A 14,027-nucleotide genomic window follows, 5' to 3' on the forward strand; every position below is an offset into this window, starting at 1 on the left:
ATCACAAGGAAGCAGCGTGTCTCTAGCTGAGACTTACTGAATGTGAAGTGGGAGTGGTCTACCTCATTTGGCTGGGCACCACCTAGGTGCTCATCACATGTGAGCCTCTAGTCCCATCCTCAGCCCTCCTCCCCCCAAGGCCTAGGGTTGAAGGAGATTACTTCTAAGACGTACGGGCTGCCATTTGTCCATTCATTCATTCAGCAATTTCCTCTCTTTGTGCCACACACTACATTGGGTGCCAGGGAGACAGTGGGGAACAAGACAGACACAGCAGCTACCTTGTGAAGTTCATTAATGCTGGGAATTATGAGGGCCAGGCCCCCTGGCACTGAGTTCTGGTTTGGGCTCCACTTCCAACCTACCATATGGCCTTGAGCAACTCAGCCTCCTCCTTGGGCCTCAGTTTCTTCATCTGTAAAATGAAGAAGTTAGGCTTGATGTTCACTAAGGTCTCTCACAGCTTAGACCTTCTGTGGCTCCAGGGGGTAAAGAGAGGTCCAGAAGGCCGCCACAGGAGGAAGCGTTGGTTGGAGGGGCCAGGAATGTCTCCATGGAGGAACAGCAGGCAGGAAGCAGATTGGACCTCTGAAGATTCACCATGAGTCCCATGAAAGAGGAGGGGATGTGTTTTGGGTGGCTTCTGATGGTGGAACTCTTGGATGTAAATTATAATGTGGGTGAGCCATTTTGACTCAATCTTGAAAGTTCTTGAGTACAATTGGAGCTGCTCAGCCAAGGAATGGGCCACCTTGTGATGGAAAGAGCACCTAACATGCAATCAGAGGCCAAAGACCACCTGGCTGAGCTGTATATACAGGATTCATGCCAGGGAGGTCATTATTGTAAAGCATCATGATCGTCAGTAGTGAAGGAATGAAAAAAAAGAAGTTGTGTGGTCCACTGTATTATGTGGAAAAGACAAATAGCATGCAAAAAGATTGCAATTACAGAAAAACACAAGTAGATACCTTAAAAAAAAAAAAAAAGACTAGAATGGCCAGGTACCATGGCTCACACCTGTAATCCCAGCACTTTGGGAGGCCAAAGTGGGTGGATCACTTGAGGACAGGAGTTCGAGACCAGCCTGCCCAACATGGTGAAACCATGTCTCTACCAAAAAATACAAAAATTAGCCAGGTATGGTGGCACACACCTGTAGTCTCAACTACTCGATGGTTGAGGCAGGACAATTGCTTGAACCTGGGAGGCAGAGGTTGCAGTGAGCCAAGATCATGCCACTGCACTCCAACCTGGATGACTAGAAGGCAAACTATCAAAACACTAATAATGAGGATTCGGATTGTAGATGATGGTCATTTTTTTTTCCCATTGTCCTATTTTCCAAATATTTGGTAGTATGATAATGTTGTGTTTGAAATGAATGCAGTTTTATTATTTATGGAAAGTCATCTGGTCCAACCCTCATCCTGGGACAGGAAGCCTCTCTACAACCACTAAACTCTCTTCCAATCCCCCAGTTCTGAGAGGCTCACTCAGGCCTGACAACCAGGGAGGTGGGAGGAAAGTTACACTGATGGATGCTTGCTGAGTGCCAGAGCCTGTGCTGGGTGCAGAGCCAAAGAAACAGTGTCCGGCCTGGAGGAGGGACGATGGCAGTCACATTATCTCACTCAGTCTTTGAAACAGCCGTGGGGCAGGTCCTGGATTATTAAGCAGTAGGCGTCCACCCACATCGAGGAGGGGTCTCCACTGCACATGTTGCTGGAAGACGCATTCAGGGAGAGTGGGTGAGCTGCCTGTTCAATCCCATAATTTGATGGAATCCAGGCCAAGACCTTGGCCAGGTAGACAACCATGGGGTAGAGTCTGGCTGATGAGGAGGTGAAGGTTTCCTTGTCTGCAACCTGGACACATGCACGCATGCTCACACAGACACATAGCCTCAGCTCAAGCTAAAAGCACCTCACTTTCCCCTACCAAATCTCCACATAATGTTCTCTGAGAAAGTCAGTTCCTTGGTGATGAACCCAAACCACATGACTCTCACCCGGCCTTCACCCAGCATCCCCTTCCTGCTCCCCAAGCTCCCCTCTCCGCTTCATTTCAGGCTCCCCGTCCCCTTCCTCTGCCTCACCTATGCTGTCGCCCTGTCAGCACCTAATTCAGCTTCCCATGGAGAAAGGCCTCCCTGTTGACAGGGCCGTGCTGGGACTCGGGGCTGCCAAAGTCAGTCTTCTCGCATAAAAGGCTCAGTGAGTCCTGGAGACACTTGGAAGCCAGACAGAATGGAATTTCTCCCTATTTTCTTTACAGCTGAGAAAACACACACAAACACAAGAGCATATTTATTGCGATATTTCTATCCCAAAGTTTGTCTTAAAAAAAAAAAAAAGAAATAAAATTAGTTTCTCTGCCCACTCCACCCCTATCCCCCTACCCCCACTCTCCTCCTCCCCACCTCTTTTCATTCCTTCCCATTTCCTGGTTTAGGCCAGGGAGAGAAACCAAGCCGTCCAAGCCCCACAGAGCACTCCTACAACCCCGGACAATGTCCAGCTTGTTCAGAGAGTGAGGGAAGAAACACAGCTCCGAAAACATACACACAACCTCCCAATGAAGGGTGTTCTGAGGGAAGAACAGGCGGGCCTTGTGTCTGAACACGAATCCCTAAGGCTCTGGGAAGAGAGGAGCCGGAAAGTCTAGACCCCTCCCCAGAGTGGAGAAGACACTTTGCCCTCTGCCCTCTGGGGAACTATTTCCCAGCCGCAACTGGTCACATGGGGCTTGAACGAGAGCCCCTCATGGTGCCACAGCCTGCAGCCAGAGACTTTTCTTTAAAAGGCAGCATCTAGGTAGAAAAATCCCTAAGGAGACACAGGGGCTACTTCTCACAACTTTGGGATTTTCCAGACTTTCTCCAGTGTGAGGATGACGTGCCTCATGCATTCACGCCATACCCCCAGCAGCACCCACAGACAGCCCTTTCATTTCTGGGGTGACTCGTATATGTAGCATAGGTGGTAGAAAGATGACACACTCAATCAACAGGAAGAAAAAGTCACTCGGAGTCCTGGGCCCACCCTGCCCCTGCCCCTGGCGTTCCTGGATGGGAACACCAGTGCCCTCCCAACACCCCTCCTGAGCCTAGGGACTCCTGGGGTGCCCCCCTCATCCCCAAATCCATCCAGCCCCAGCCGGCGGTGACTGAGCCAAGAGCGACACCTGCTGGGCCACTGGACTCTGATAGAGCAAAGGTCTGGGAATGCCAGGGGCGAGAGTTGCTGAAAGCTCCACTCTTTTCTTTAGTCCCAGATCCTCCATCCGCTCCAAGGTTCCCTCCCTCTGTGATGCAAGCACTTCTTAAACCAAAAGGGCAGGGTAGGTGCTGATGCAAGTCCATCCAACAGAACAACTCGGGGAACATCACCAGGCATGCACCGTGGAGGGAAGGTTACAGGAGGTGTCTGTAATGCGACTGCACGTGTTCTAGGCCAGCGGTGCTCCATCTTGGCTGCACCTTAGAACCTTCCAAGCTCTAAAAATCCTGAGGTCCAGGCTGAAGCCCAGGTGATTTCAGTGTGCAGCTGAGGTTGAGAGCGCTGCTCTGATGGGTCTCCTGTACATTCTGTTGGGTCTTCTTGGGTACACCTATGCTGGAGTCAGGGTTCCAATTGTGCACCTTTACACTGCGGTTGTCACAGACCTGTGTACTTATTATGACAGCTTTCCAGCAGATGACGATAAGGAAGGTTTGTCTGTCTAATCCACATGAAGTCATTGATCTAGCAGGAGAGCTACAGCTTCCTAGGTCTAATTTCTCTCCTAAAATATTAATCCGTTCATCCCATAACCTCCTCAAGAGCTCTGTAGGTGAATATCTTTTCCCTGACATGAACCAGGCCCCTAAACCTTGCCTTAAACCTTGGAGGCTAGTCCATTCTAAAACACACGTGATCTCTGGATTTGAAGTTGGTAGCAGGCCCAGGTTTCATTAGGGATGTTGAGCAACTCATCACTTCTCTGAGCCTGAAGGACTGTATTAGTCAGGGTTCTCCAAGGAAACAAACCAATAGGACACATGCACACAAACACACACCTACGCACACAGACACATACATACACACACACACACACACACACACACACACGAGAGACAGAGAGAGAATTATTATAAGGAATGGGTTCATGCAATTATAGAGGCTGGCAAGTCCCAAGGTCTGCATGATAAGTTGGTAAGCTAGACCAGGAGACCTGGTGGTGTAATTCTAGTCCAAGTTTGAAGGCTTGAGACCTAAATGAAATGATTGGAGTAGTTTCAGTTTGAAAGTCAGTAAGCTTGAGACCTAGGAAGAGCAGTTGTTTCAATTTAAGTCCAAAGGGAAGAAAAAGCAATGTTCTAGCTCAAAGGCCATCAAGCACAAATAATTCTCTCTTTCTCAGGACAGGTCAGTCTTTTCTCTCTATTCAGTCTTCAACTGATTGGACTAGACCCTCCCACATTAGGGAGGACCATCTGCTTTATTCAGTCTACCAATTCCAATGTCAATCTCATCCGGAAACACCCTCACAGACACACCCAGAACAATGCTTGGCCAAATGTCTGGGTGCCCCGGCCCAGTCAAGTTGACTCATACAATGAACCATCACAGGAACTCATTCAGATGAGACTTCACTGGCTGAAAGATGGGAGGTTAGGTTTATTAGCCTAATGCCTGGAATTAAACTGAGAAACCTGTGAAGGTTTTGTGAGGGAAGGATTTTTTAAGAAAATATCTCACAAACCACGTGCAGCCTCTTTCTCTGGAGATGATTCCAGGTCCTTGGGTGTGGAATCATCACTTTGCATCATATGTCACATGACTCTGCTTGACCTCACCATGCCTTCACTGTCTAAATAACGCCTCTGCCTCCCCTCTTCCAGGTGAACTATGACCACTTTACTCTGGGTTTTCGTGACTCTGAGGGTCATCACTGCAGCTGTCACTGTAGAAACTTCAGGTGAGGACATTCCTATACATGTTTCACGTATTCAGTAGGCATGAGTACTGGGTTTGAGTACTGGGTACTGAACCTGGTGCTACTGGTCCCAGGGATATAATTTCCCCTTTCCTGGACTTTTCCTGGCCCCACCCTTCCCCTATTGATGCATGCATAACTGTGATGGGATAGCACCCATGCGCGGGCACACTCTTGCAGGAGCCTTGCTCAGATAACACTGCTCCTGACTGCCCTCAAGCCCCGACAGCTGGCAGGGAGAGCTCCCGGCAGGTGCCCTCCTTCCCTCCATGGATCTCAGTGAGGACTGCTGCACACTGAGCTTGCAGGAGGGGCAGGACATAGACAAACCAGTGGAGAAAGGGCCATTGAGGGAGGATCGGCTGGAGCACCAAAGAAGAAAGGTCACTTGGGAGACAGCCAGAGAAAAGCCCCAGGGAATCAGACAGGTCTTTGCCTTTTCTGCAAACCATCCTCGGGAAGCCCCAGCCTGGTTTCGTGCATGTGGAAGGCACTGGGTCTACTGATAATCCAGCATTGGACCAAATGAGCAAAACTTCCACTGACCCCAGGATGGGCTTGACCCCAGAAGGGAAGGTATGTCTCCCCTAGGCCCAGACAAGAGAGGACTCTGCTCTTGGCTGTGTATTTTAGAGGCCCCCACTGGCCATCCTCCAGCCTCAACCCTCTCCAAAGGAAGCGGAGTCAGCAGGGCCAATGTGTCCGCCCAAATCTGCACTTCCCCTTTAGAGCACATTCTGGGGTCCCAGGATGCCCAGAATTTCCTCTCCAAGTGGGCCCAGGCCACATCCAGGGCCTGCATGGGTCCATCCTCCTACAGGGACACCATACTCCTGGTGGGAGCCACCCTGGGCCCAAGGGAGGGGCCAAGGAGTGGCTGTTTGTATGGGGTGTGGGCAGAGCAGGGCTGTGGGGCTGAGATAAGCACAGCAGCACATGAGACCCCCTCACAGTGCAGTCAGTGTGGGAAAAAGAAGGCAGCCCAGCTCCCCATGCTCCCACCCAGCCACTACAGCCCAAGGCAAAACACCAAGGAATCCAAGAATTCTGAATTTAAATCTGTGCTTTCAGGTCATTTTGAAAGGTACCATTGTCAAATAGGAAGATAGGACATAGAACTTAATAATCTGTTGGCCTGATTTACCACTTTTGCATCTGTAGACATATGGGACAAGGGCCTTCATTTGTACTGTTGCTGGGAGACCCACAGCCATGCAGCCCCTGGCTGTACCCAGGGGTGGTCTGCCCACACAGGGAAACCAGTTCATTAGGTTTGAGTGGGGCTTTAAAAACTGCTGAGCTGGGCACGACAGTCCCGTTCAGCTCTCCCCTGAGAACCACTACTGCTAAAACCAAGCCATGTCCAGGGTGCGAGGGCCCAGCACTCGGAGGAAGATGCCTGTGGAAGGGGCCGGTGGGACTGTCCAGGACATCAGAAGGTTAAGGCCTGGACTCTAAGCATTCCTCGCTCCCCTCCCCTTGCCCTGTGATGTATCTACAACCCACAAATATCTGAAACATTTTTTATTTCAACCTGTAGGCCCCCATGAAAGAATAGGTTTCATAAATGTATGAGTCTCCATGAAAGGTGCTATTTTTTTTTTTTTGGAAAGCTGTTTTTTTTCTTTTTTTTTTTTTCCCATTCCCAGCAGATCTTTTATTTCTAACAAGATTTGGTAAGCTTGTTGCACCTCCTGTATTGACACTCTCCATTATATTAACATGTTTGGAGTCTGATCCTATCCCATCGCCTCTCCTGCATCTGACTGTTTGCACACCAAAATGTCTGATCTTCTCGGATGCTTCTCCACCTGAGTCCCCTGACTCCCAAACAGCAGAAGAGAGTGACTTGTCCCAGTGGCAAAATCAGGCTCGCACCCAAAGCAGACCTCCCCAAATGGGACACATCTTAGAAGTTTTCTGTCTCAGCTTTAAAATTGTGTAGATTACTTTTCTACCCCAACATAATTTTTCCCAAAATCTTTGAGTTAAGCTGTCACTCCAAGGAGATGGGTCCTGTTTTATTCCATGCTTTGGTGCCCACTGCAGTACCCCAGTTTGAGAAACAGGGAGTTGGTCCTGACTCTGACGTCTCCCCTCCCTCCTCTGGAATCCTTTTCTAGCTCCATAGTTTCTGTCTCGAGATGCAGAGGCCAGGGGTCTTGAGGAACACTGCTCTGGAAAGGGTGTGGCAAGCCTTTCTGGGAATTCCCACATGACACGGGAGCATCCCCATCATAGAGACAGACACACTCATTGGATTTTGCTCTCTCAGGAGAGTGCATTGCTGGAAGGATGGATGGGGAGGCGGGGTGGTCCTCTCTAGGCACTAACAGGTCTCTCTTCTACCCCACCTCTCCCACACAGACCATGACAACTCGCTGAGTGTCAGCATCCCCCAACCGTCCCCACTGAGGGTCCTCCTGGGGACATCCCTCACCATCCCCTGCTATTTCATCGACCCCATGCACCCTGTGACCACCGCCCCTTCTACCGCCCCCCTGGCCCCAAGAATCAAGTGGAGCCGTGTGTCCAAGGAGAAGGAGGTAGTGCTGCTGGTGGCCACTGAAGGGCGCGTGCGGGTCAACAGTGCCTACCAGGACAAGGTCTCACTGCCCAACTACCCGGCCATCCCCAGTGACGCCACCTTGGAAGTCCAGAGCCTGCGCTCCAATGACTCTGGGGTCTACCGCTGCGAGGTGATGCATGGCATCGAGGACAGCGAGGCCACCCTGGAGGTCGTGGTGAAAGGTGAGAGCCTCCCACAGGGACAGACGCTGCTTCACCCACATAAAGAACCAGAGCAGTCTCCGCAGTGCAGGCGCAGGCAGGCTGGCCTTCAAACCAGCTCCTCCACGCACCTCAGCCAAGTTACTTAACTTCAGCTGCTTCCTCTGTGACATGGAGCTGGTAATATCATTCTCTCTGGACTTAGGGAGCATTAAATACTTCCTGGCTGTGGTCACAGGTAACTGACAGTTTGTGCTTCCCAAGAATCCTGTGATCCGGTGGGTCTTGTGATCGTACCCATTTTACAGACAAGCAAACTGAGGGCAAGTGACTTGCCTGAGGTTACCCTGGAAATGAGTCAGAGCAGTCTCCTGACAGTTCATCCTGGTGTCTTTTCCCTCCCCCTCTCCACTCTTATTCTCAGTTCCAGAAGCCAAAGCAAGGGCTGAAGACTCCCTGGTCTCTTTCTCTCCATGGCCCAAGGAGAACAGTCAGGTCTTTGGTTAGCTTCAGGACTTTGGTCAACACCAGATTTTTCCCAGGGGGAGGTACAGTGGGAGACTCTGTCAAAGACAGTTCACTCCTGGGCACACCTTAAATGGGGTTTCCACTAGGGTGGCCCTGGGCTGAGGGTGCAGGGCGTTCTGAGTGTCTCTTTCTCTTAATGCAATATGGGGGTCTTGGAGTGATAAGAAAAAATTATAAGGAGGCAGATTTTAGTTTAATTCAAAGAACTTTCTCATTATCAGGATTATCATAAGTCTTTAAAAAGGAATGCCTTATAAAGTAGTGAGCTCCCCATTACAGGGTGTTCCAGCAAATTCAGAAGGATCACGTGCAAAGGTGTACAGGGAGTCATGCATCAGCCCAGACCAGCCAGTTCCCTAAGATCCCTTTGACTATTGCCATAATTCTGCGAGGGCCTTGGTGATCAGAGACTGTGCCTGACCAGCTCTTCCGCTTGTGGGCGTGTATGTGTCTTGCAGGCATCGTGTTCCATTACAGAGCCATCTCTACACGGTACACCCTCGACTTTGACAGGGCGCAGCGGGCCTGCCTGCAGAACAGTGCCATCATTGCCACGCCTGAGCAGCTGCAGGCCGCCTACGAAGACGGCTTCCACCAGTGTGACGCCGGCTGGCTGGCTGACCAGACTGTCAGGTGAGCCCTAGCCCATCAGCTAGTGGGGGCCAGGAGTCAGCAGCCACAGGGGAGTGGGGCGGGTGCTGGGTGGAACGTTGGCCAGCACTGAGCTGGTGCCAGCATGACACTGTGGCCAGCCTAGGTTAGAGGCCGTGGTCATACCTTGGCCAAACAGCAGCTCAATGACCCATCCCAAACCCTTGTTATTGTGATTCTCTCTTGCAAATGGGATGAGGGACTGCTAGCAACCTTGCCCTACATGTCATTATTTTTCCTACCCATTTTTTTCTTTGCCATGATTTCCTCACTTTTAAACTTCGGTGTCTTCTGTATTTTTGTAAACAACCTTCCATCCTTTTTGTTTTTAATAAGGCAAGATATAAATTGAACCCCTTGGTACATCCTTCCCTGAGCGTAGTTGCTGAGGAGTGAGGTGCAGAGCAGACCAGATAGACCCTGCCCTCAAGGGATCTCAATGCACTGTGAAGGCAAGATGATATCACCCATTTCAGGAGCATCATAGCTCCAACAGCCAGAAACACAAAGCCTCAGGAAGGAAAATGTCTTTGCAGTCTCGGGGTAGGAAAACAGATCTTAGGATACAAAAACTATAGCCATAAAAAAAAAAAAAGATGAGATAATAGTCTAGCATAGAGCAAGAGCCCACACCTGGGGGCATAAAGAACTGGACTCAGCCGGGCGCAGTGGCTCATGCCTGTAATCCCAGCACTTTGGGAGGCCAAGGCGGGCAGATCACGAGGTCAGGAGATCGAGACCATCCTAGCTAACATGGTGAAACCCCATCTCTACTAAAAAATACAAAAAATTAGCCGGGCGTGGTGGTGGGCTCCTGTAGTCCCAGCTACTCGGGAGGCTGAGGCAGGAGAATGGCGTGAACCCGGGAGGTGGAGCTTGCAGTGAGCCGAGATCGCGCCACTGCACTCCAGCCTAGGTGACAGAGCGAGACTCCATCTCAAAAAATAAAAGAACTGGACTCAAATTCCAGCTCTGGCACTTGGAAGCTGCGTGACTGTGGACAAATGATTTAACACCTCTGAGCCCCAGTTTCTTCAAGTGTAAAGTAGATTGATGATAGCACCTACCTCACTGGGTTGACATGAGACTCAAATGATATAGAGTGAGGCCTAACAAACTATGGCCCAGAGGCCAAGTCCAACCCACCCCTTGCTTCTGTAAATAAAGTTTTATTGGGACACAGTCACACCCATTTGCATATCTGTGGGTGCTTCACGCTACAGTGGCAGTTGAGTGGTCACCACACAGACTATGCAAAACCTAAAATATTTACTATCTTGCCTTTTATAGAAAAAAAATATGTGAGCCCCTGATAGAGAAAGTGTGTTTTGTACCACTAAATATTCAGTAGTGGGGGCTGCCTTTAATCATGATTCACTGTAAAAACAGATAGGCAGTTGACATATTCAGAAGAGACATTGTCAAATGCAATATTAAGTTGCTGTTTCCTCCCATGGGAGGAGGATTCAAAGGCAGAGGCCATGGGCTTCCCTTTGTCCCCTGAGTGTCACACCTCCATTTCGGGTTCCTGGCAGATACCCCATCCACACTCCCCGGGAAGGCTGCTATGGAGACAAGGATGAGTTTCCTGGTGTGAGGACGTATGGTATCCGAGACACCAACGAGACCTATGATGTGTACTGCTTCGCCGAGGAGATGGAGGGTGAGCTGCCCTGCCCACCAGGAGGCACCCAGCTCCCTTCCCAAGGCCACCTTCCCCTCCCCATCTCCCCACTGACACTTGAGATCACACAGGCTGCCAGCTCAGGGCCTGACACACTCTGTCCTCCTCTGCCATGAAGGGAGGTGGGCTGAGGCCTACAGGTCTGCACCCCTCGCACTCCACTTTGGAGAGGGTCTCAGTGGCCCCAACATCTGCAAAATGTCTGATGTCGCCACTGGACCCAAGAGCACATGTCACAGGAGGTTTCTCACCTGGGATTGCCCCTCCCAGCTGAGACCCTGGCTGCTGTGACAAGCACATCCCTGTTCTAAGGTCCACCATGCTGTCAAAGTCCAGCCCAGCCTTACCCTCGCAAGCGACACTACACCTGCAACGAAGCTCCCAGGGCAGCTGGCCACCCAGCCACCCTCTCCCAGAGTCCCTGTGGGCAGCCCCAGCTCTGTTCTTGGACAGAGCTGGGGGCAGCAGAGAGGAACCTGGGCTTTTTCTGTTTTGTAAAGGGCACCAGTTTTGGTCACAGAGTTACCCACGCACGTGGATGACACCCTTTCCCCCATCTGCACCCATATATTCCTTTGTACTTTCCAGACTCTGCAATGTCTATCTCCTCCCTCCCTGCCCTCCCCCCCCCCAACCTGAGCACAGTGCCCACAGCTCCTCCAGGCTGGGGAGAAGAGCTGACAACTGGCACTTTCTGGGTGAGGGGCCCCGGCCAGGCTTTCTCACCATCGTAGGCCCCATGCCGCATTCCCACCCCAGGGGGCAAACCTGCCTATTAGGTAACAAGTTATTTGTGTGTTCCCACATTTGGCTAACCAAAGACAAATAGAACTGCCAGTTAGAGCTGCCACTGAGCAGGGGTAGCCAGAACCACCCCTGTGAGTGGATGCCGTCCGCCCCCACCCTTACCCCTTACCCTTACCCCTGACACAACCTTGTTAGATTTTGGGAAATTTTTTTTAAGCTCATGGTCCTCAAATGATGCTCTTACGGACTCTTCAGGGTCTAGAGACCCCAGTTTGGGAACCACTGCTCCAAGGGCTCAAGGTCTGATGCCTGCTTTTCCCAGGAAAAGTTGAGGTTTTTAAAAGGATTTGCCTTGAGTAGGCAATGCTTAACTCCTAGGAAAGATCCCCCTGTGGTGGAATGCAAATGGGGCAAAGAGGCTTTTGAGCAGAATTTTCCTCCCAGATTTCAAGTTTGCTCCACCCTTTGCCCAATCTCCCTGCCACTTTTGCTGCTTCTTTCTTGGTCCCCTTGTTTTAGGAAATTGATGTCATCCTACACAAAAGCCCAGAAATAAGCAATGAAGGGCAAGATCTGAGATGCAGACATATGGGACCAGGACTTTGGGAAGTTAAAGGACTCCCAAGACCTCGTGGAAAAGTGTGGATCTCTCTGGGGATGCAGAGCAGGGGGAGGGGGAGAAGACCCTTACCCAGCTGGCTGTGTCCTTCACAGGTGAGGTCTTTTATGCAACATCTCCAGAGAAGTTCACCTTCCAGGAAGCAGCCAATGAGTGCCGGCGGCTGGGTGCCCGGCTGGCCACCACGGGCCAGCTCTACCTGGCCTGGCAGGCTGGCATGGACATGTGCAGCGCCGGCTGGTTGGCCGACCGCAGCGTGCGCTACCCCATCTCCAAGGCCCGGCCCAACTGCGGTGGCAACCTCCTGGGCGTGAGGACTGTCTACGTGCATGCCAACCAGACGGGCTACCCCGACCCCTCATCCCGCTACGACGCCATCTGCTACACAGGTGGGGCACGGCTGGTGGTGGGAAGGGAGTTCATGCCACTAAATGGGGTCCTAGAGGGAAGAGGGGATCTTGGAAAGGGAGGGTTGGTTTTTGCCCTTGAAGGGGCCATGGGGTACCTGAACCCCATGTTTTTAGGACACCCCTCCATTTTCACTGGTTCCTAGGAAGCACTAAGGTAGAGACTCTTGAGACTGCAGCGTATCTAGCTCTGTCTCATCGGATCAGCACAGACGAGGCTTAAAAGCCTCCAAACTGTTTTCCCCAGTTTGAATCAAAGCTCTGTCACCTACTACTGTGCAACCCTGGCAAAGTCAAGGCTGTGAACCTCACTCTTCTCATCTGTCTAATGGGGAGATGGGGTGCCTGCCTGCGAAGATGTTGGGGGTCTGACATGTGACCCTGGCAGCCATGGGAGGGTGCTGCTATCTGCCTTTTTAAATTGAATATGTCTAAAAGGAGGGTCAAAATGGGTTTTGTTGTGTTTTGTTTTTTTGTTTTTCTTTGAGACAGGGTCTCACTCTGTCATCAAGGCAGGAGTTCAGTGGTGTAATCATAGCTTACTGCAGCCTTAGCCTCCTGGGCTCAAGCAATCCTCCTGCCTCAGCCTCCCATGCAACTGGGAATACAGGCACCACCATGCTTTGCTATTTTTTTTTTTTTTTTTTGGTAGAGATGGGGTCTTGTCATGTTGCCCAGACTGGGCAAAATGTCATTTTACTTTATTATTATTATTATTATTGTTGAGACAGAATCTCACTCTGTCACCCAGGCTGGAGTGCAGTGGTGCTATTTCAGCTCATTGCAACCTCCATCTCCCAGGTTCAAACGATTCTTCTGCCTCAGCCTCCCAGGTAGATTGGGATTACAGGTGTGCACCATCATGCCCAGCTAATTTTGTATTTTTAGTAGAGATGGGTTTCACCATGTTGACCAGGCTGGTCTTGAACTCCTGACCTCAGGTGATCCACCCACCTCAGCCTCCCAAAGTGCTGAGCTTGCACGCGTGAGCCACCACGCCCGGCCGCAAAATGTTATTGAAAAGAGTAGGGGAAAGTTTGATGGGGACTTTATTTTGAAAAATTACACCAAAATGTTCAAATAAGTTTTTATCTTACATTTAACACATTTTGGGTTATAATTATAATTACATGCTAATTCTTGGAGGAAAAAACAATGCATCACATGAATGAGGAGTTGCAAAACTTTTATGTCCTAAGTGGTGATAACACAATGACAACTCATTACACGTTTCATTTCCACAACCTGATCTTACAGGAAGAGAGTTAATAGCTGGGATTTCCCCCTCGAAGCCTCTCTTAACCTTTTGGTATTCTAACCACTCTTTTGGAAGTAGTATCACTCTCATGGGACCCTCATTTTTCCATGACTATGAGACAGGCAGTTCTCCAAAGCCACCTTCATCAACTTCACAAACTGCACTTTCTGCAAGATTTTCTGATTTCTCCTTATAACTGACTTACCTGGTCCTGTTGGATAGTTACAGCATCAGATGGTTGGTAAGGTGCTCACGAGACGAGTGAAGCAGCAGCTGTGTTGAGCAGGAAGGGCTGTTGGGGTGGGAACTGATCTTTATGAGCCGTCAGCTCATTGGTCAATATCTTGCCTTCTGATAGCTCTTGCACTCTTGCAATCTTGAAACTGTGGGGACTCCTACAATGAATGCCGATAGCTGAGTACC

At 50.4% G+C, this 14,027-nt stretch overlaps 1 protein-coding gene across 4 annotated transcripts in view; it reads left to right on the forward strand.

Annotated features, from left to right (window-relative positions):
• Positions 1–14,027, forward strand: part of ACAN (aggrecan) — a 70,826-nt gene that overhangs the window by 27,763 nt on the left and 29,036 nt on the right. For all 4 annotated transcript variants that reach the window (XM_054667145.2, XM_003952726.6, XM_054667143.2 and 1 more), the window contains exons 2-6: positions 4,886–4,962; positions 7,348–7,731; positions 8,697–8,871; positions 10,425–10,552; positions 12,035–12,328. In XM_054667145.2, coding sequence (XP_054523120.1) covers positions 4,893–4,962; positions 7,348–7,731; positions 8,697–8,871; positions 10,425–10,552; positions 12,035–12,328 — 1,051 coding nt within the window. In that variant the 5' untranslated portion in view covers positions 4,886–4,892. The remainder of the gene's footprint in view (positions 1–4,885; positions 4,963–7,347; positions 7,732–8,696; positions 8,872–10,424; positions 10,553–12,034; positions 12,329–14,027) is intronic.

Source organism: Pan troglodytes, chromosome 16 (genome assembly GCF_028858775.2).
Source record: "Pan troglodytes isolate AG18354 chromosome 16, NHGRI_mPanTro3-v2.0_pri, whole genome shotgun sequence".
NCBI classification, from domain to species: domain Eukaryota; kingdom Metazoa; phylum Chordata; class Mammalia; order Primates; family Hominidae; genus Pan; species Pan troglodytes.